The 23,349-nt window shown below is 35.0% G+C and overlaps 2 protein-coding genes across 2 annotated transcripts in view; both read right to left on the minus strand.

Annotated features, from left to right (window-relative positions):
- LOC105806753 (hemicentin-1-like) overlaps positions 1–6,195 on the minus strand; it is a gene marked incomplete at its 3' end in the record, with an annotated part of 144,142 nt that extends 137,947 nt beyond the window's left edge. The window contains exons 1-3 of the mRNA XM_012639958.1: positions 6,059–6,195; positions 4,813–4,940; positions 948–1,061 (exon numbers count right to left, since the gene is read on the minus strand). Of these exons, the coding sequence (XP_012495412.1) occupies positions 948–1,061; positions 4,813–4,940; positions 6,059–6,180 (364 nt within the window). The remainder of the gene's footprint in view (positions 1–947; positions 1,062–4,812; positions 4,941–6,058) is intronic.
- A 1,307-nt stretch (positions 6,196–7,502) lies between these two features.
- The window catches only part of LOC105806755 (hemicentin-1-like), a 42,129-nt gene continuing 26,282 nt past the window's right edge, over positions 7,503–23,349 (minus strand). Inside the window, exon 7 of the mRNA XM_012639959.1 lies at positions 7,503–7,690. Within this exon, the coding sequence (XP_012495413.1) occupies positions 7,503–7,690 (188 nt within the window). The remainder of the gene's footprint in view (positions 7,691–23,349) is intronic.

Genomic DNA, 23,349 nt, shown 5'->3' on the forward strand with positions numbered 1-23,349 from the left:
TAAAAATATTTGTTTTCTACATAAAGCCTTTGTTTTTCACCTCATGTTCCCCAAGAGTTTGAACCCGAGGTGAATTCATAATTTTGTGATTATGACATCAACATGTTGCTATGGAAATGTCTGTGATTTAACAAACAGAATCATAACAATGGGGCATTGTAATATTTAGCATTTTTCATCTGAAGATTAAAAAGTATTTTGCAAACAGCATTTCAATAATCCTAGCAACCTCCTAGTTAGGGTGTTTACAGGATTTTTTTCTTTTTCTTGTAAACTGGGAGAATCGAAACGGAAGCAGAGGCAGGGATTTTTACACAGATATCTACTGTCAGCATCTGAGCCTGGATCGAGATCCAAGTACATTCTCACTATGGCCAAATGGCACATTACAGCTATTTTATTAAACAATAACAGAGGTGTAATTTTTATGTCACAAATATAGAAAGATAATTTCTATACTTGATGCTAGCATCTACCATGCATGAAGTAGCTGACTAATAAATACATTTGTATTTCAGTTACCTGTAAGCTTCCATGTATATATTTGAGCACTTTATAGAAAGCACTCTTGAGAATCTAGAAAACTTTTTAGTGAGAGCCATCACCTCTAAGAAAAGTGAATTAAAATCAGTGAAGCTATTTCAAACGTTAACCAAGTATTCTTGGACAATTTTCTACAGGAAACAATCCTAAACTAACAAAGAGAATGTTCAGCTGGATTAGCAAGGCGAACTTGAACTGCTTTGATTTTCACAGTCCTGTAATCCATACCAGATGTCAAATCCTGAAATTTAGAGTTCAGAATTTTGAACTATTGTCTCCAGTGAGATCATAAACACATTTTATGGGGCTGCTAAGTCACACACCAAAACAAATTTTTAACAAATCATTTAAAAATCAAAAACAAAACTAAGTGAACAAGATACAAACATACTTAAGAAATGTACCTTTAAACCATTTAACTTGAGGTGGAGGAACACCGGAGGTTTTGCATTCCATAACGGTTGTATCCCCAAGGGCAACCAAGAGCTCACTCTGAACTACGATCAACTTTGGGGCTTCTGAAAAGAGCAAATATGCAAATAGTTAACATCTAGCACAAGAGCACATGGACCTTGTTTATGTTTACTAAATGAACCAATAAAAAGATCTATCAGAATTTATGTGCTTGTGGCTACTTCAGTGTTTATAAACAGACAGAAACTCTTATAATGCATGTGCACATAGATGTTATGTGAGGAAAAGATCACTTAGCATGGTCAAAAAGGGTATCAGGCAAAACAAGGACTGAAACCAAAAATAATTATGATAAAACAAAGTCCAAAATATTTAGGAAATTAATTAAAAGGTCTTTATGAAAAAGAGACATATAAGAAAAGAAAAAGCTTGGAAAGGTGAATACCTCTTATAGAAATAATACTAAAGGAACAGAGAGAGGGAAAATTATAATAAAAATATAGTCAAAAGAGGAATGATAATAAAACTGATGGTTAAACTAAGACTTGAGGGTAACACAATTGCAGATGAATTTGTTAATAACATTTTCTATGTGATTTTAAGGATATACATGTCTAACTACAGAGAGATATTTGTACTCCAAAGCAAAAATTTGTCTCTTTAAAAGTAGAGTCTCTTGGTTTTGAATCTTTTCCCCTGTATATGATAATACACTTATACAGTTTCTTTCCTTTGCTGTGATTGTTTCACCCTCTTACCCAATGGTTCAGTTCACTCACACATTTTCTTTTAACTAGACATTTTAGGACTTCCAAATTTCAACTGAGATAGTTTTAAATAAATCTAAGGTAACTTCTCAAAGATTATGTTACTCCTCTGCTAGAAAATCTTCAGTGATTCCCGTTGCTTTCCAAATTCCATAGTTTGTTTTTCAAAAATCATGAATTGGTACGTAGTTTTCTTTTTGTTTCTATTGCAAAATATTAAAGGGGTGCAAATGTTTTAGGTTACATGCGTTGCTTTTGTAATGCTTCAGTCCTGGCTATAGGTGTGCCCATCACCCAAATAGTGTTCATTGTATCCATTAGGTAGGTTTTGCCCCTCCCCTCTCACCCCTTCTCCCTGTTCGATTTCCACTAAGTTTTACTTCCCTCTGTGCTCATATGTGCTCATTGGTTAGTTCCAATTTAATAGTGAGTACACATGGTGTTTTTTTCCATTCTTGAGATACTTCACTTAGGAGAATGGTCTCCAGTTCCATCCAGATTGTTGCAAAAGGTATTAAGTCATCTCTTTTATGGCTGAGTAGTACTCCATGGTATACCTATACCGCATATTATTAATCCACTCAGGAATCGATGGGCACTTGGGTTGATTCCAGATCTTTGCAATTGTGAATTGTGCTGCAATAAACATTCAAGTGCAGATGTCTTTTTGATGAAAAGTCTTCTTTTCCTTTGGGTAAATACCCAATAGTAGAATTGCTGGGTCAAATAGTAGGTCTACTTTTAGTTCTTAGAGGAATCTCCATACTGTTTTCCATAAGGGTTATACTAATCTGTGGTCCCACAAACAGTGTATAATCATTCCTTTCTCTCAGCATCCACACCAGCATCTATTGTTTTTGGACTTTTTAATAAAAGCCATTCTACTTGGGGTAAGGTGATATTCATTGTGGTTTTAATTTGCATTTCCCTGATGATTAATCACATTAAGCATTTTTTCATATGTTTCTTGGCCATTTGTTTTTCTTCTTTTGAGAAGCTTTTCTTCATGTCTTTTGCCCACTTTTTAATAAGGTTGTTTGTCAAAAAGAACAAATCTGGAAGCATCATATTACCAGACTTCAAACTATACTACAAGGCTAGTAACCAAAACAGCACGGTATTGGTACAAAAATAGAGACATAAACCAATGGAACAGAACAGAGAACTCAGATATAAAACCATCTACCTACAACCAACTGCTCTTCGACAAAGCAGACAACAATTTACACTGAGGAAAAGAAGCCCTATTCAATAAACGGTGCTGGGAAAATTGGATAGCCACATGCAGAAGAATGAAACAGAACCCCTACCTCTTACCACTCACAAAAATTAATTCAAGGTTTCATGGCTTAGATTTAAGATGGATAAAAGACTTAAATCTAAGGCATGAAACCATAAGAATTCCAGAGGAAAATGTGGGAAAAACTCTTCTAGATATCGGCCTAAGCAAAGAATTTATGATTAAGACCCCAATGGCAATCATGCAACAACAAAAATTAATATATGGGATTTTATTAAACTAAATAGCTTCCACACAGCTAGGGAAACAATCAACAGAGCAAAAGATAACCTACAGAATGGGAGAAAATATTCACAAGCTACATATCAGACAAAGGTCTGATATCCAGAATTTACAAAGAACTCAAACAAATCAATAAGAAAAAAAACAAACAACCCTATTAAAAAGTGGGCATAGCCTTCTTTTTAACCTTATCCTCCATTACACTTCCTCATTTATCACAAAGTACAGAGCTCCATTGGTAGCCCAAAACATAACACATCTTACTCTCCTATCTTCCTGCGTTTGCTAAAGCTATTTCCTCTTCCTAAAATGCCCTTTGGCACAACTCTTCAAATCCCACTCACTCTTCCAGACTGAGCTTAAATCCTGTCTCCTTTGAGAAATCTTTGCAAATTCCCCAGTCTGAATTAACCTTCCCCTCCACCAAACTCCCACTGTAGTACTTGCCCGTCTGTCTTATATTTCTTTATGTATCCACCCTCATTATGTAAGCTCTTGAAAGGTAAAGACTACATGACATACATTCTTTAAATTTTACACACCACAGTCTCTAGCACAGCACTTTGCTTGCTACATACCCAGAGATGCTTAACAAGTTAAATAAATGTGTTGAATATTTTGGCTTCTATGTGAATGAACCAAAATTTGTTTCTACAATGCAATGTAAAATTCTGCTTCATCCACTTGTTCTACATTCCCAACTGTTTGTTCCTTCTACACCTGGGTGTTCTGTGAACATTTTTAATTCAATTATCTCCAAATCTGAGCTCATCTTCCCTTCGAAATGTGTTTGCTGTGTGCCTTCCTAATTTCTATAAATGAGACCACTTCTTTCTAGGCTCTTAGTTTCAATACTTGTGATGCTTTTGTTTCCTCCCTCACCTGTATACTCCAATTCTCTATCCTTCTGATGGCTCTTTTCATCCTTTTGTCTCTACTGACAGTTTTACTATCTTACTACGAATGAGGTCAAATAAGAATAAATGAAAGGGTGAATTTCAGGCCATTAATTATTCACAATTTATAACCTGGATCCAAGCATATGATACCTTTATCCTTTATCTAACTAAGAAAGACCAAATTAAAAGGAATATTCTATAGAATAATTGTCATGAGTTACACTTTCAAAAAATGCTTAAGTTTGGAGGGGAAATTGAAGATGAAAAGAGAAAATAATATTATACACGGTTTTGAATATAAGTAGAAATTACACAATGGAAGTTGAGATAAGCTAGAAAGGATATAGAATTTATTAATCTAAAAGTGAAATACTTCAGAGAATGCATGAACCATGGAAGGATTAGTAGGATAGAACACTGGACATTCTGGAACTCTTCTATAACCTGGAAGCTTCCTTGATTTCTGTTGACTAAAGAAACTTTTCACTCTCTGCACTTTTAACTTAAATTAGTTACAATGTTATCTTTAATCAGTGTGTGAAATGAATAATAAATTATAATACTAGGTATAACTTATTACTAATATTAATTTTCAAAAATATACTATTACATTCCTTGATGTAATATTCATCTTATTTTAATTGCATTTTAAACTAATTATACTTGCCAATGTATCTGAGGGTAGAAGTCTGTTTATCTGTTCCAGCTGAATTACTTGCCAGGCAACCATAGACCCCTGCATCTTTGGGAACTGCATTTTTGATAAATAAGGTACCTTCTGAGGTCATCCTATACCTATGAATAAAAAACAAAAAATAAAATTGCAAATACCATAATAGCAGTATCAAGATACTGTTGCATCTTCCTTTAACTGTTTTCAAATATTTAAACTTATATTTTTGGTGCTGATTGTAAGAATAATTAACATCATCATTTTACAAGCAAAGATGTAATAATAATAATAACAACAACAATAGATACCATGTATCCAGTACTAGTTACATGCCAGGCATTGCTCTAGGAACTTTACATTTACTAATATTTTTAATCTTCCTAAGAACCCAATGAGTTAGATACCATTCTTATCTCTGTTTTACAGATGAGCAAGGAAGTTACAGAACTTGACCAAAGTCAGAGTTCGTAAATGGAGGAACTGGAATTTGCCTCGAGGCAATCTTGCTCTGTGTGGTGAACTGCTAGGCTAAACAGTTCCTCCAAATGAAAACCTGAGAGATGCAATGCCTCATGTCACGCAGTGAATCAGTGATGAGTCTAGGAGTAGAATCTGCCCAGTTTGCTGGATCATACCTAAGATCTCCTCTTCATACCAGACTCAGAGTAATGGGAACCCTATAGCTGGAAACTTTGTTGTTTATGTTCCACACGTTTATTACACTGCCTGCACATGTGAGGACCGAATGTCTTTGAAAAGCATCCAGTAGAATAAATACCTTAATATAGTACGGCAGAAGTGAAAAGTAGTTACAAAGAATGTTTAATTAGAGCTACTTTAATTAGAGCTACTGTTCTGTCCTTTGCCTCTCCCTCTCTCTTCTATTAAATATCTTTAATAGATTTGTTAAAACTGTTATTTTACCCCACAGAAAATTTATTATCCCCATTTCAATTACTCAAGTTAAACCAAGTGTTACAATGTTATGTTTGCAACTCAGAGTACACAAAAGCACTTGATCCCAGCTATTGAATTCAAGATTTAATAATCTCAAACTCTATAAATTCATCATTGATATATTTATTTGACATTTCCTAAACTGTTCAGAAAAATCTAGAGCTGTGCATTTTGATCAAACCTCCCTTAATCTTAGATATTTTGTCAGAGATCAGTTTGGTCCAGAAATTTCATTAATTTTTCTCACTCAATAAAAGCAAAGAACATGATACAAACCCAGTACCTGTGTGAACCCACGATAAACATATCATTAATGGTCCAGGAGATCTTTGGTTTCGGATAACCTGTTGCAGAACACATGATGGAGACCTCAGACCCTCCTGTGAAAGACTGGTTTTTGGGCATTACGGTGACTTTGGGTGGTTCTACAAATAAAAAGAAATGTATATAGAGAAATGTCAATTTATCTTGATGTTAGAAGTTTCCACCAACTGATCTACTGTTTCTGTCTGTTAATCTAGAACTCCGTATAAATCCTTTTCCAGGCAAAGTCTCCAGATAGGGCTTTTGGCTCTTTCTAGACAGTGAATGAAGGTTTGGAGCCACAACTTGTCCTGACTATGCTGTCTGCTTTATTTAAACTGATCTTTCTTTTTATTTGTTAGATCATAACTTTGTTGAGGTCAGAGACCATGTCTTAATATTATGCCATATTCCATTATGGTATTCCATTTTATGCCACATGCCATATTATGCCAATAATCCCATATCATGCCACATTCCATATGCCATACACTCCATTATTCTCTAGCATTTAACATCCATCCCTTGCATACCATACAATGACTTGTACATAAAAGACACTTAAAACTGTTGATGGAATGCAGACCATTTCTAAACTGCAACTTGGCTCTAAATTGTAATATCTGCCAGTCCCTCTCAAGATCCTACTATCCCGGTCATTTAACTTATGCCCCTGGATCTATAGGAACTCAACTTAACAAAAAATATCAATTATTCAAATTTTATATTGCATTCCACTTCTATGGCAAGAAAAAAAAATTCAACGTTAAATTAAGAATGTAATATCCAAAAGAAAATAATAATTCTCTGAGGAAATTCTGGGACGTTGATATATATTTGGTCTAATCAATTACGTGCTTTACATCTATTACTACACAATAAGAATTAATAGTCAAAGAAGGTACCCTCAAAGAAATATTAAATAATTCTCTTAATGTAAATATCCCCCACTCAATAAGATAAAAATAAATTCACTTCCACAGTGTTTGAAATAGACAAAGTCCATGAATATTAACAGAAATAAATGAATTCATTCAATGACATCTGCTTTTTGCACAATGATTACGTGCCAGGCAGCGCGCTAACTCGTAGGGATACACTGATGAACCAAACAGACATGCTGTCTGCTTTCCATTTAATTAGGTTTTTACAATAAATGAAACTCAGAAGTTCAGTTAGCCAGTTAGATCTGGATATATTCATGACCTATAAGCTAGTCTGCAAATTGTGGCTTAGTTTTACTAAGAAAAATTAGCCTGAGGAATCTATACATTGGAAAGAGAGACAAATGGTACTGCTGGAATGCAGCAACAACACAAGTGAAGGAACCTAATTAGTGCCTAATTGCTAGCAGCTTACGATTGCCCCCCACCTTTTTTTCCTGTTTACATTGTGTTTTTCAAATTATGATCTAGTCTTTGAAGTTAATGTTTGAAGAATTTTTCCGGCCTGTGGACTTGGTTGATAGCTTCATTATTCCATGGATTCCTCTCGGAGAACACAGGGCTAGAGAAATGTGTGAGGTCAAGGGCAGAGTGGCCATGGCCAGTAAGTTCAAATTGTGATTCCATCTGGAGTCCATCAATTCTGAAATGCTGAAGAACTACACATGCTGTAGGGGTATTGCAAATAATCTTCAGAGAATAAGGGGGGAAAATGAACTGTTCTTTCTTTTTTTATTTCAGAATATTATGGGAGTACAAACGTTTTGGTTACATGAATTGCTTTTGTACAGTTTGAGTAAAAGCTATAAGTGTGTCCATCACTCAGACAGTATACATTGTAGTCCTTAGGTGTGAATTTACCCATCCCCTTCTCTCCGCTCCCACCTGTTTGATTTCTGTTGAGTTTTGCTACCATATGTGCATGTGAGTGTTGATCAATTAGTTCCAATTTAATAGTGAGTACATGTGGTGTTTGTTTTTCCATTCTTGCAATACTTTACTTAGAAGAATGGTCTCCAGTTCCACCCAAGTTGTTACAAAAGGTATTAGTTTATCATTTTTTTTTTTTTTATGGCTCAGTAGTACTAACTGTTCTTTGTTTTTGGAATTTATTGAATACCCACATTTATTCAGTTCGCCTTCCTGAAATAAAATGCATCTCATGTCTAGTTCATATTGACATGGGATTTCTACAAAGATTCAGGCAGCTCTCAGGATTTTTGTCCAAACCTTGGTGCCTTCCAGAATTAGTCTGGCATCTCTCCCAGCAAGAATCCCATTGGTAAGCTCCATAGTTCAGATATCAAAGTGAAAATAAATGTCAGTTATTCAAACCAGGATGCAGAGAGCTAAGAAGTCACTGAGCAAATAAAGCCTGGATATAGGGTGCTGCTCAAGTTCATGAAACGAGTCTGTGTGCAACACACAGATGGGATGACATCATCCCACAGAAGGTGAGAAATTTACCATTCCCTTGGAAAGATTATTCCTGCTGATGATATTTAGAAAGAACAAGAACAAACACAGAGAAGTAAAATTGGATTTCCACCAAATAACAGTTGAATAAAGATAGTCAAAATGAATCAGCCTTTACTTAATCAGGTTAAATAATGATGTAATGGACCTCACTATAATTTTTTCAAATACCAATTTGTGAATTCCTGGAAAAAAATTCCTCATTTTAATAAAGTAGTTTTAATGTAGCAAGAACATGGACCATATAGTTCATATGGTTCATACAGTATGAACCATAGTTCAACACCATCAATGAAGTAACATCATTTGCCCATGAACAAACCAAAACTACATCTTTTGATTTATAATATAAAACCTCATTTTTGATGCAAAAAATAGTTCTAAATTTGGATTTAGAAGTCCAGAGTCCAATTTAGGCTTTGGGGGGAAGTGATTCCTTTTTACTTGAAATTTTTGATCTCATTTCACCACCACCATTATCATCACCATCACCACCATTATCATCACGACTACCACAACCACGAACAATCAATACTATCATCATCAATGACAACTTGTTTTTTATTAGCTGAAGCAATGGAAACATGCATTCTATCAGGTAGGAAGGCATTAATTCATTCTTTATTTTTAATTATAACAAAAACAAAATACATAAGTTGTTTATAATTTCTCACCAATCACTTAAAAGAATTAAACACAGATATACATGATATCAAGAATACAATATAAACACTACTTTAAGACTTGGGTGTTTTAGTGCACTATTAGTGGTAAGGTAGGAAAAAACGGATTATAAGTGGCCATGAACACTGCCTACAAAGACTAAGGAAGAAAAAAAATCTCACCTAACTCTCTTGGAAATCGCCAACATTTACAAACTCAGGAAGCATATTTCCTATCAGTTGGGTCTCATTTGTTTCATGTAGCCTCTAGTTGGAAATTTCTCAAAAAAAAGACCTAAGGACTTTTTTATTCAAGGTGATTTAATCGTCACCAACAAATTAATCTGATAATGCTAATGATTCAATTACCTAAGCAACAATTTACAATATTGTTCACCACTGGTCACCACTGATATATTCGGAGTACTTGAGCAAATTTCTGTGTATTTTCATTTTTGTACCCAGCATTTATTGAGCATGTTTCAGACAATTTATGCCCTCAAAGATCTCACAGAATATTGTATAGAAAAGTATATTAAGTAAAATTAGGGACTAAATCTTTCTTATAGTCAGTTCATTGATTAGGAAGTTTGGCTAAATTTATTGAGTGCCCATTATGTGCCAGGTATCTAATTCTAGACTCATCATTTACTTTCCATAATAATCCTATGAAGTGTTATTGCCATTTTACAGATAAACTAAAGCTCAAAATGGTTAAATAATTTGCCCAAAGTCACTCAAAGGTGGAGCTGGGATTCAAACGCCGACCTTGCTAGCTCCATGGTGTCTATCTACATTTTAATGGGGACAATAATAGTAACTGCCTAACAGGGTTATTATGGCTTAGCTAAATTCATAACATAAAGTGCTTAGAACAATGCCTGGCACATAGTAAGCACTATGTAACTTTTACTATTATTAATATTTACTATATTAATATTCATTATATAGCAAAGTATGATAAAGAATGACAGAATAAAGCAGTATAGTATTTAAAATACATCTGTGAATATGTACTATCTAGACATTTACAAATGAAATTTAATCACTACAGTCCTCACATTTGCATATTCTATTTAGCTTATACACCCTATTTTCTATTTTAAATAGTATTTATTATATCTTATTTAATTCTGAAATTTGAGATGTTTCTAGACAGCTAAAATTTATTAGAAATTTCAATAAAAATAGATAAAATTAGTTTTTTCCATGTTTTACTGATGGGAAAAAAACATGCTAATATTTATGTCACTTGGCACTTGTTAAAAAAGAGTTATGATATAATGAGCATGTGGTTATAATAATATTATTTGGATACTTAGCAAAGTAATTCTGGTCATTAGAGACTGAGTTCATCAACCATGTTGAGAAATACTTTTTTTACTCCAATATTCTCTCTGGTGACAGACTAATTGATGACAAACATCTACAATTTCCTGATACCATAGAAGACAAATAACATTTCTAATGTTCATAAATGATTAACATTAAGGAGAAAAGAGGCTTTGTGTGACTCTTTGATTTCCACGTGGCAGCACGTGATTAGGGAGGAGATGTCAGCTATGTACTGAATATGCTCAAATTGAACCAGCATTCCTGTGTTGATCTTCAGCCTTAAAAAGGGAGCAGCTAATGGAATCAAAAGAAAATTGTTTTGTTGCCAAGAGAAATAGGAAAATAGTTTGTTTTAAATAAAACCTTAAACTCATCTTGTATACAAAAATATCCCCTCCCACTTATTCTAACTTTTACTCATAAGCCTGAGCAGCACAGACATTTGAAAATTTAGCAGTCACTGTAGCACCTTAAAAGTGACAAATTACTTTAGCCTATTTTGCAAAATTTTGCAAAACTCACTCACATGATATAACTTCTAAATCATGGTGAACTAATTTAAATAATACTTGTAAAATAACAACTCTATAAATTTTTCATGAGATAATCACCAGATTTTGTTATAAAATATTGTTTTAAATCTGAGCAGTAATATGCTGGCATGTGCTAGGATTGCAAAATAAAGTACTTACATAATGAAATCTAAAATTGCTGATGTGATTCAAACAACCCATTGAAGTTAATATGTACATTGATAGACAAGGTTAGTGACCCAAATCTTCCCTATAATCTGTTATTGTTATTTGGAGGTCAATTCAGCAATTAAGAAATATTCATATATGTCTATTGGGTACAATTATGTTTTTTTTCCCCTCTATGGAAGGCACTATGGGTTACAAAAAGGGCAGCGTGATATCATGAAATACATGTTTTGTCTTTGTGCTGTTTCCTGACATACAGCTCCCAAAACCCTTTGGAATCTCTGGAGTGATAGCAGTGTCTTTCGTATGCTAATAAGATGACTGGTGGTTGGAGGCCCTAGATAGCTTCAGGATGGGAGCTATTCACCAGAAAGATGAAGACATGATTAGAGAGTTGGGATTTTCAGCACCCCCCCGCCCTTCAACACACACAAAATCCAGGGAGGGGAGAGGGGCTAAAGGTAGAGTGGATCATCAACGGCCAATAATGTAATCCATCATGTCTACATAACGAAGTCTCCATAAACACCCAAAAGAGCAGGGTTCGAAGAACTTCTGGATAGCTGAACGTATGACGAACAGCTGAACTCATGGAGGTTCCTGAAGGACGGTGTCGGGCTCTTTGTCCCGTTCCCCATACCTTGCCCTATGTATCTCTTCTATCTGGTTGTTCATCTGTATCTTTTGTACTATCCTTTATAATAAATGGATAAATGTAAGTAAAGAGTTTTCCCTGAGTTCTAAGAGCCACTCCAGCAAGTTAATCAAACCTAAGGAGGGGGTTGCAGGAACCCCAATTTATAGCTGGTAAGGCAGAAGCACAGGTCACAGCCGGGACTTGTGGCTAACATCTGAAGTGGGGGACAGTCTTGTGGGAGTGAGCCTTCAACTGGTAGGATCTGATGCTATCTCCAGGTACATTGTTTCAGAAAGGAATTGAATTGGAAGACGACCCAGCTGGTGCCTGCTGGAAAACTGCTTAGTGCGTGGGGAAAATTCCCACACATTTGGTGTTGGAGAGAAGTGTGATGTGTGGAAAGGGGAAAAAAATACGTTGCTTTTTCCTATATCTTTGATACGCAGTAAGTATCTCACAGTATATATAATATGATTGGGGAAAAAAAGACTAGACACATGAAACTGATCATGATTAAGAGCAAAATCATGTGGCAAAAACAAAGTTCTACAAGATAGCAGAACAAAGAGACCAATACCAATCAGAAATAATTTGGTGGTTTATGAGATGGGCTTCACATTATAGGTACAATTTAGGTAGGGAACACAGAACTAGGATGAGAATGATGACATTGGGAGGCAGTCAGGATGCCTCTGTGACTCGTAGTGGGAAGTAGGTGTGGGGCAAATCACGGAGGCATGGAAAGTAGTGAAGCAGGGGCTAGAGCAAAGCAGTAAGAAAGGAGACTCCACTGAAGGTAGAATAGACAGAGAAAAAGTTCAGTGGCCATTGAAAATTCAGTTCTGCAATTAAAGACAGAACAAGAAGGTAGCTATCCATTCCTTTGAGAAATTCAATACTAAGAAAATTCATAACTCATACACAGATACCCCAAATTATCTGTCTGACAGCAGTTCGACATATAAAATTTAGCACCATCAACAATATTTTATGGCACAAAAGAATTAATCCGTAAACTTCTCTGCCTTTAACTCAGAATTAGAGATAGAGGCTTAATATTAATAGTAAGGTCAAATACTTAGTTACCCATGTTAAAGACACATGAATAAAGAAAAGATGTATGAATATCTTATTCTTTTAAGATAAACAGTATTCGTATGTTGGAAGGAAACTTCTTTATTTCTTTTTTTCTCCCTGCACTGCTTTATGAGGGTAAAATTGAGAGTTAAATGTTAAAAGAATTACATAGGAGTCAGTTTGTAGAGGACTGAGGAGTATAAATTTTATTCTGGGGTAATCAGAAAAGCACAAAAAGGTTTTGAGTGAATGGACATATTTAAAGCAATATTTAGGGGAAATGTGCCTGGGCGCACTATGGAAGACGGATTAGAGTGGGAAAGCAAAACTGGAAGAAAGGATGTCCATTAGAAGATTTTAAATTTAGGCATTTGAGTTCGGTGAGGGTGGTGCCAGTGGAGATGAGGAGGGAGTGATATGAGAGAAGTGAGGAACTGAACTAACCATGCATAGGCAAAGTGGGAGGCACCTAGGCCTAAAAATATCATTACATCTGGGATAATTCCACTGAACTCTAAATTTTACATTAGTTTATTCACACTGATCGCCATCAGCAATGCCAAGCATCTGCTGATTCAAGCATCAGTCCATAGTAAACATGTTCCATTATGGTCATAGCTGTCCGTAAATATAAAGGGTCTAGGAAATTCAATTTTAAAAACTGATAGACTGTTATATGTGGTCTGGGGAAAAGAGAGCACAGAGAGAAAGGAGTAAGGCATGATTCCTGAAAAGAGATCCCATGTGCCCTGAATCCTGGTCGAATGCTCTTTCATCACCCAAGAGACAATTAGATCAACAGAATTATCCGGCTAAGGATTTTTATCTGAACAACTGTCAGTATTCAAAAGAAGTGGGGTCGTAAGTGTTTAGATGCTTTTATTTTCCCAACAAAAGGATTTGTGGTCAAAAGGAATCTAGTAGATCAATCTATTGTTTATTGTTGTTATTTAAAATCATATTACATTACATTTTGCAAAAAAGCAACCCAAGGTTGCCAATTGATCTCTGTGATGGAAGATTCTCAAACTTCTAAATGTTCCTAGTAATAATGTTATGCAATAAGAAATTGATAAAACTGATGATAAGACAGATACTTGATTAGTATTTAGTGTTGTTTTTTTCTTACTTAAGTTCTCATAATAAAATCTAAGTAAATAATTTAGAGATAGCTAAAGCTTACATTCAACCAAATCGAATAATAGATTTATATTTCTAAAAACATAAAAGGAACTGTTATGATGTTCCCAAATATGTTTTTCATTATGGGTAATATATTTCCAGAAATTATTAAATGATCTAACACCAAGAAATGCTACATGATAATCTGGAAGATAATTAGAATTTAATTTCTGAAATTAATTTCTATTGAATTGTAAAGCCTGCCAAATGTATTTTGCAGGATCTCTGATCCTTTTTATAAATATCTGTATTTCCCGTAGAAGAAATGAACTTCAAAAAGTTACATAATAACTATCATTGAGTGTGCTGAGAATTATAACTAGTAGCTATATCGCATCCTAACACATATGTACCTACTGATTTAAGTCATTCAGTTTATTTAAAACATATTGACATTGTTCTCAAATGCATTACTTCTATTTCTGATTAGGGAGGTAAGTAAAGCTAGTTCTGTTGCTAACTTTTCCGCATGACACTCCAACAATGAGAAATACAAAATCTAACTAAGAACTATCTATAAGGGACAAATGTACTTGTTCACTTAACTTTTCCTTAATTTTCAACTAGTATAAATGGCAACTTAATATATTTTAACATTTTAAAGTTTTCACATGCCTACTAATGAGTCCCTCATAAGTGGCCAGGGATTCCTTCCAAAAATGATGAAAACTAAAAACAAACCAATCAACCAAACAAATTGAAACAAACAACAACAAAAAAAACCCCAGGTATCAATTGTCTGGGATGGAGGCAAGGGCCACTAAAATCCCAAAGACACAGAATCAAATGTAACATTTCCAAATGATAGCTCATCAATGGGAATATGAAGACCTGGTTACAACCTCTCCGAAATGGTAGAGTTATTTCTGAATGGCAACAATTCCAGTGAATTATGATCATGGTTTGTCAATGTGGCAGTTGAAATAAGTTTCCTAAAACTTCTGCTCTTTCTATTTCTTCTGCTTTTCTTCTCTCTCCAGAAGACTAGAGCTGTACTGTCCAATATGGTACCACATATGTAGCAACATAAGTCTGCTTAAATTCAAATTTAAATTATCTAAAACTAAATCAAATTTCAAAACAAGTTCCTTAGCTGCACTAGCCACATTTCGAGTGCTCAATTGTCACGTGTAGTTAGTAGCTACCACGTGGGACAGTGCAGAAATTGAACATTTGTATCACTGTAGAAAGTCCCATTAGATATCCCTAAACTACATGTCTATTAAATCTGAGGGAAGGTCGCTAATTCATTGACTTGCCAGTAGGTGGTGCATTGGCAACAAAACGCACACGCAAGGAGTCATGCAAACACCATCTTGGCAGTCATAGGCTGGATTTGCCAAAACATTCCACACCTAAACACCAATGTAGTTATAAAATTCAGGTAATAAGAGAAGGGCAATAGTTTCAGAACTATGCTATGATAAACTAAGGCTAGATTCCATTTTAATGACAAAATCTTAATGGTAAATATGCATCAAGGTTTCTTTACTGAAAAATCTGCAGCTTATATTTTCCCCACCATAAGTTATAAAGATGTTTATGTAGTAAATGTTTGCTACCTTGATATCCATTTTATGTAGTTCCTAGTATAGAAATATTTATTTGTTAAAATTGTTTTCATTTAATGAAATTATTTTTTCTTTCTTTAACAACAACAAAAAAATCATGAACCCAGGAGTTTCTTTGGGTGATTAGCCAAAACATGTTAAGACAAAAAAATATGATTGATAAGAAGGATGGAATTTTAAGAAATTTTATTTTTTTTCATTTATAAAATCTTCAACTAAATAATGACTAGCACTGATTGTCACCTAGCCTTTTCTTTAGTTGCTCCACTATATAACAATTTCCCCAAATCACAGAATTTCCAAATAAGAGAGGAAGGCCAATGTTTAGACTTACATTCCCATTTGGCTTAGAAAAGAGTAGCACATCACAATTATCATTATTACTTTATGGCATATCAGAAGGAAACTGCTGAAGTTTTACACATATATACATGTATCTCCTGATCCGGACTCAATTATGGCAACATCTTCTGACTATCAAACGTACTTAAAGAAGGGGAAATTTTTACATAAATATGTAAGAGTCATAGAATAAAAATCATATGAAAGTGGATCTACAGAGCACCTCTTGAAGGAAAGACTTAAAAATCTGGCCATTAACTTACGTTGCTAGACAAATTTACTTGCTAGCTTAGTTATCTTATCAGGGAAGCAACCACAATCTGGTTGGAAGAACATTTGCCTTGGGAGGCAAGTCTGAGGTTCACAACCTCCCATCCTTCCAGCTGTCACTCCCACACTTTCCTCCCCCAACTCGTCATGGCCACAACTTTGAACCTTCCTTTTATTCCAGTCTATCAGACCATGCCCTTAACCTTTCCTTCCTTCTTTATCCAGCCTAAATCCACAGGGCATCACTGCAACCACTATTTTTTCCAGTTACTTTGTCTTTTGGCTGAACTAATCCCACAAAACCACAAACTTAAATGACTCCCCCAATTGTATAAGAAGACTACAGGGAAAAGAAAATCACATCAGCATGGAGACGGGTCTCTCTATTCTGTTGGGCCGTCCCTCTCAGCAAGTCCATATTTCTGTGTTCTCAGTCTTTCATGGCTTTACACATGTAGTTTTCTCCATCTGGAAAGGCTTTCCTGACTTCTACCTGGCAAAAGCTCACTCACCTGATACCTCAGGCATCATCTCCTCTGTGAAGTGCTTCTCAGTCTTCTTCATCACTCTGAGACAGAATTAAAAGCTCCGGTAGCACCCTGGTGTAGTTCTTATCACAATGTAAATTGTAAATATGTATTTGTTTTATTTCCTTATTTCCTTTCCTATATTATGGGCTTTTAGAGGAGCAGGATACTGTTTTCTTCTCATTTATATCCTCAGCAAGGAGCACAATGCCTGAGAGTTAATTTTTTGGTGAATGAATGAATGAATATATAAACAAATAAGACAATAGCTCTAACGCTTTTTAGCAAGAGTTTGTCATCAAGGCACTTCATGTGTGTCATTATTTGTTTCGTTATTATGAAAAAAAGTACTCTTACCACCTAGTATAATTGAGGTAGTGCCTTGCAGCATAGCATAAATGAAGATCCCGTCACCATAATCGGCATCTACTATTTTTGCACTCTCATTAACCAAATGCTCCTACCATATGACCTTTCTTCAGATGCAGTGAATAAATATTCCTACTTTGCAGTGGTAGCTCTAATTCAATATCATACCCTTTTCATCATATATAAAAATAACTATTTGTTTCCTGTATTACAAATATCTAATCTTTAGAAACAGGATTTATTTTTTAGTTAGACAATTAATTTATAAAATAATAACTCAAGAAACATTAACCAATGTTTAGGGGAAATTTGAATCAAATATTTTTTTCAGTACATGTTATGACACTTAACATCTTTCACACTTGTAAAAGTTCCTGTGTCTAAACACTCTGCTTCTCTTTCAGTCTTTCCCACAGATGTGCATTGTATGCAATACTGCAATACTGTGTACTAAGTATTATGTCAGGCATTGGAGACATAAAACTGAATAAAATTGGGACCTGCCTTAATGGAGCTGACAGTCTAATCACCTTACTTGTTTGGGTAGCATATTTACAGCTCTCTATCCTCTGGAGCTCTCCTCAGCAGCTACTCTACCATATACTTGGCCCACTCTGTAAGGCACCACAGAAGGAAGGAGTAAGAGGCAGACAATTAAAATCAAGCAGTGATTTCTCCAAATAAGCATTATGCACAATGTTGTGATTTCCAGTTTCTTATCCACAAGATAGGGACCTGCAGCCACTTTGTATAATACCTTTACTATTTTAAAAATAATTTCGGTATTCTCACTTTTCTGTCCATACTCAAGAATCCTTCACTTATTTTCTCTTTCTTCACTTTCCTCTACCTTCCTGTTCTTTAGACCTATTAATAGCATACATAGGCATTTCTGGATACAATGCAGAATGATATGGAAAGACCTGTTTCAGATATGAACTCTGCCACTTGCTGGCTTTGCAATCGGGGCAAGTTACTAACCTCTCAGAGACTTCACTTCCTTAGGGCAAAATACAGATCAAATGATGTCATCTTATGATATAACAAGAAACATAAATATTTATTCAATTCAATTCTAACACTACCTGGAGATAGCATCAGATCCCACATGTTAAGGGCTCCGTCCCACAAGACTGTCCTCCACTTCAGATACCAATCATAAGCATCAGTTGTCGCCTATACTGACCACCCAGCTGTAAATCGGGAGTTCCCACAACCCCCTCCTTGGCTTCAATCAGTTTGTTAGAGTGGCTCACAGAGTTCAGGGAAACACTCTACTCACGCGCCCAACGCCATGGGGACAGGAGCTGCTGCACTCAGGACCTTTCCAGACCTCACTCTATGCCTCTCCTCACCTGGCTGTTCATCTGTATCCTTTACTAATAAACTGGTAAACATCCAGAGTCAGAAGTGGTGTGTAAGTAGAAGGAAAAAACAGTTTTTCTTCCCTCTTATAGTATCCTTTAAAATAAACCAATAATAGTAAATAAAATGCCTTCTTGAGGTCTGGGAGCCATTCTAGCAAATTATTGAACCTGAGGAGGTGGTCGTGGGAGCCCCTGATTTATAGCCAGTCAGTCAGAAGTACCGGAGGCCCAGGACTTGCAATCGGCCTGTGAGGTGGGTGCAGTCTTGTGGGATTGAGCCCTTAACCTGTGCGGGCTAATGCTACCTGAGTTAGTGTCAGAATTGGATTGAATTGCTGCACACCCAGTTGGTACCCAGAAAGTGGGAGATTTGGTTGTTGGTGTGGAAAAAACCTACCTAATTGACGTTTAAGAGTTGTAAATAGAAACAGACCATAGTAAATAATAACAGTTTGTGAAAATTAGGCAACATAAAGTATGTTATAATCTCCTAACATTTTTTAAATGTTAGTAGCTTTCTTTGAATAATGTAGTGGGTTGATATCTTTGCTGATTGTTCATCTGTTTTCTCTTCCCAGCAATCACTGCTTTGTTGAAAGGAGGAGCATGATTTTCCCAGCTACTGCTTTCTAGCATTTAACCTTTCCAACGTCTGGGCATCCTTCCTTTTAGCTCACTCGGAGCCATCAGGTTTGGCTTGATGCTCATTTTCACATGGTCCGTTTTTGCTGAAAATTAAAATGTTCATGGTGTACGGCTTCTTTATAACAATTTTCTTATATAATGGAATTACTTATTAAGTCATCCACATCCTTTTCTTTTCCTTTTACAATCTAAATAAGTCTAATTCTTTAACCTTTCCTTATAAGTTCTATTTAAAGACACTTTAATATTTCTTTTTTCTAAGTTTTAGAGAGATATTCTTTCCATCTATAATTAAAGTGCTCTAACATCTTTATAACACATAGATGCCCTGGATGAAAGGCAAAATAAATCGAAACATGACATTTACTCACACATTTTATTGAAATGATTTATAACAGAAACTTGCCCCTACCCATGGAGCCAGTAGACTACATTTGGCAGATAAATTATGTGAATATTAAACTTTTCCTACAAGAAAATCTAATTTAGTTATCAAATGATATTCTGCATTTATTCCTTTTTGTAGGCATCACTTTGGTTTGGAAAGGATTTAAAGCAACTTATTCTGTGATACAGTCCTACAAAATTCCAGATCGTTAAGCTGTCGAATATGAATTTTTGTACTGTCAAATGTTCTAACTTGATACTTTAAATTAATTGCTTTACGAGATTTTTTAATTGACAAAGAACTCTCTATGGTGTATACTTGTTAAGCACCCAAGAGATTTTTTAAATATGAGAATAACTTCTGAAATTTTATAGATATGAGGTAAACCTCCCAAGTAAGTGGAACAGTTACAAGTATTCCTGTCTGAAGACCAAGTTAGGTAATCATCTCAACTCTTAAGAGTCTTCAGGTAAATTCCATGTACTTACCATGTTTTAAATCAATCTTCTCAAAAGTAAACTTTTCTGCTGGTGGGGTTTTATTAATTAAAGTAAATTCTGCCCCCATCATAACTAATTCAGCCATCTGCTACAATATTCTTTGGAGGTAGAGGGTATATTTGAACAAAGGTGGAAGAAAACAGCCAAAGCATAAGAATGTCTATTTTTCTCTACAGATGAAAATAGTAACTCCAAGTGGCTAGCTCATTAGCAACCAGAATTAACAGTGATATCCTGAACAAACAGGACAGGTCCATCACCAAAGGTGAAGCAGTTCACAGATTACAGAGAAAACTTTACCATGGGAGTATTTTCATTTTTTTTTAAAAAATGAGTGAACTGCAAAATGACAAAGAAAACCAAAGTCAAAGTGTGTAATACATGAAAGCTAAAGTTAATAAGAGATGCCACCATGGACATATGGCATATGATTTTATTTTATGTTTGTATCAAGTGGTAGTTTCTCTTAATGATAACATAATATATTTAAATAATTTTTTAATTATTTAAAAAGGCACTAATTTTATGGCATGAGTTGACACGATATCTCAGTTATCTATACCTGAAAAGAACTTCTGTCACTCAGCATGCAGCAATAAAATCGATACCTAACTGAACTAGAGTTGCCTACAAATAAACCTTTGGAAAAATTATCTTTTCCAAGACAAACTTTTTAGAACTACGTTTTTTGATATTTAAGGAAATAAATCACTAAATCATTACTTCCTACTGTATACTTTCCTTTACATAAATCAGATAAGAGATATTTCTTCTGATAAATTGAGGTTTGACCTAAAAACTGTTTTTATCTTAAGTCCTGTTGCTTTTCTTTTTGAGAGGCATTATTTGTTAATATATATTCTTAGTTATTTCTTATTTTTAAACTACCTTTCACTTTCTTAATTATTTTAAATATAAAATTAATAAAGCACATTCACCAGATGTTTAGAAAACATACTACTTATACATAATGCAATCCTCCAATAAAATTAATGTGAGCGCTTTAAAAAAATTAAATCCTATTTATACAAAGTTTTGAAATAATCCATTCCTATTAAGTAATTTATTTCAAGTACAAAAAAGCATAAATAAAAAAAAATCGCTTCTATTTGTTTGCTTGTATAGCTGGACTTCTGAGTCTTGTGGTAAACCTTGCTTGAGGGAATCCCTTTCCTGAGTCTAATTATACCATTATCCTCATGGTGAGGAATTCTTATAACAAAATAAGCATATCAACTCATTGGCATTCTCGCATGCTTATTAGTGTGGCTGATTCTAATAGCCATAGTTTCTGAGGTCAGCTTTGCCTCTCAAAACACAGCATCACAGGTACTCACCATCAAATTGGTATTAACTGATTAACACTTAAGTGCACATATACCAGTAACATTCATGGGGTGTCAGGCAGATGGGAGGGGGAAGGAGGGGATGGGTATATTATTCACACCTAATGGGTGTGGTGCGCACTATCTGGGGGATGGATGCTTGAAGCTCTGACTCAGGTGGGGCAAAGGCAATATATGTAAACCTAAACATTTGTACCCCTGTAATATGCTGAAATAAAAATAAATAAATAAAAATTTAAAAATATAATGGCCAGTGAGGAAAATTCACCAGTCCTTTATACTACATCCTCTCCAATTTTCATTTCTTTCCTTTTTTTTTTTTTAAATTTATTTCAGGCAGTTAATTTGAATTTTAAATAAATCATTTTAAGAAAGTTATGTGTTTGATATTCTTTTTGAACCTTTGAACATTTGAGAATGTCCTTTCAATGGCTTTTCATAGGAAACACAATTTAACTGGATTTTAAATTCTTGGATTCCAATCTTTTCTTTCAAAACTACATGTGTCTTTCCCATTATTGCGCCAGCTGGTGGTTCTCAATTGCAAACAACAGAAACCAGGGCTGGATAATTTAAGCAGTAAAAGAATTCCCTGGTAGCATATTTTTTGAAGTATAGAATCAAAATGAGACTGGATATCAGGTAGAAACCAAGAGAGTTTAGGCAGCTGAGAACACAGCCAACATCAGTTTGTTAAAATGATGGGGAAAAGGCCACTGGAACATTTGTTTCTGATGCTCTGGACTCTAAATTCCACGATGCTGCCAAAATCGTAGTCTTTTAAGTCTTTTAAGTGTCTGTGGTCTTGGCAAGAGTCAAAGTCCCACTGGGAGCATATGAGTGGCTGGCTCTAGGTCATGAGACCTGCTGGGGATAAGGAAAGGGAATTATCTGATCCCACTTGTTTTCTGCTTCCCATCAAGATAATAAATAATTTCTTTCCAAATTAGGAATAATGTTCAGACCCTAAAAGCCAAAACATGACAAATATCCACTACAGTTATCTTCTAGTCTTTAGCATATCTGAGAAGTCTGACACCAGACTGATTTTATCCCTCTGTTTACAATGATCAGTTTAGTCTGTATACTTGGTGGAGTGGAGGGGGGCGTTCATACTAGTAATTTCAAATTTCAGCCATGATGTGTCTATATGAAGTTCTCCTTTTGTTTACCTTGCTTGAGCTGCTTACTCAAGACAATTTTTTTCCTCCCTAAGACAGTTTTCTTCAATTATATCTTTAACTATTTCTTTAGTTTCAGTTGTCTCATTTCCTAAAAATCTAGAAATTTTATACTGAAGTTTCATTCTCTGTTTTTAATTTCTACTTTTTAAAAAGTCATAGTATTTAACTTTTAGTTCTTTTCCTGAGGATTCTGAAAGACTTTTTAATGCACTTCTTTATGCACCATATCCCTGATTTTATTTTCATGTAGCATAAATTCTGTTCTTTAGTGCCTCTACTACAGATCTGCACTATAATATTGCATTTTAAAAATCAAATCCTTTCTTATTTCTTCCATCACACTTACTATTGTCCTTTCATCTTAGCCAGTTCCTGCCTTATGCTATGCTTGAATGTGTCCCCCAGAATTTACGCATTGGAAACTTAATCCTCAATGTGACAGTGTTGGGAGGCAGGGCCTAATGGGAGATGCTCCACCCTCTTGAATACACTAATGCCATTATAAAAAGGGATCACAGGAGTGGATTTTTTCTCTCGCTCTCTTTGTCTTCCTGACTTCCACCATGTGAGGATGTGGCAAGAAGGCCCTAGTCACATACCAGAGTCTTGATCTTGGACTTCCCAGCCTCCAGAATTGTGAGTCAATAAATTTCTGTTCGTATAAATTACCCAGTCTCAGGTATTCTGTTATAGCAGCATAAAACAGACTAAGACATCTTATAAATATAAACTCCAATTTAAAAGAGGC

This window comes from Propithecus coquereli, unplaced genomic scaffold, assembly GCF_000956105.1.
Source record: "Propithecus coquereli isolate 6110/MARCELLA unplaced genomic scaffold, Pcoq_1.0 Scaffold146, whole genome shotgun sequence".
Lineage (NCBI taxonomy): Eukaryota > Metazoa > Chordata > Mammalia > Primates > Indriidae > Propithecus > Propithecus coquereli.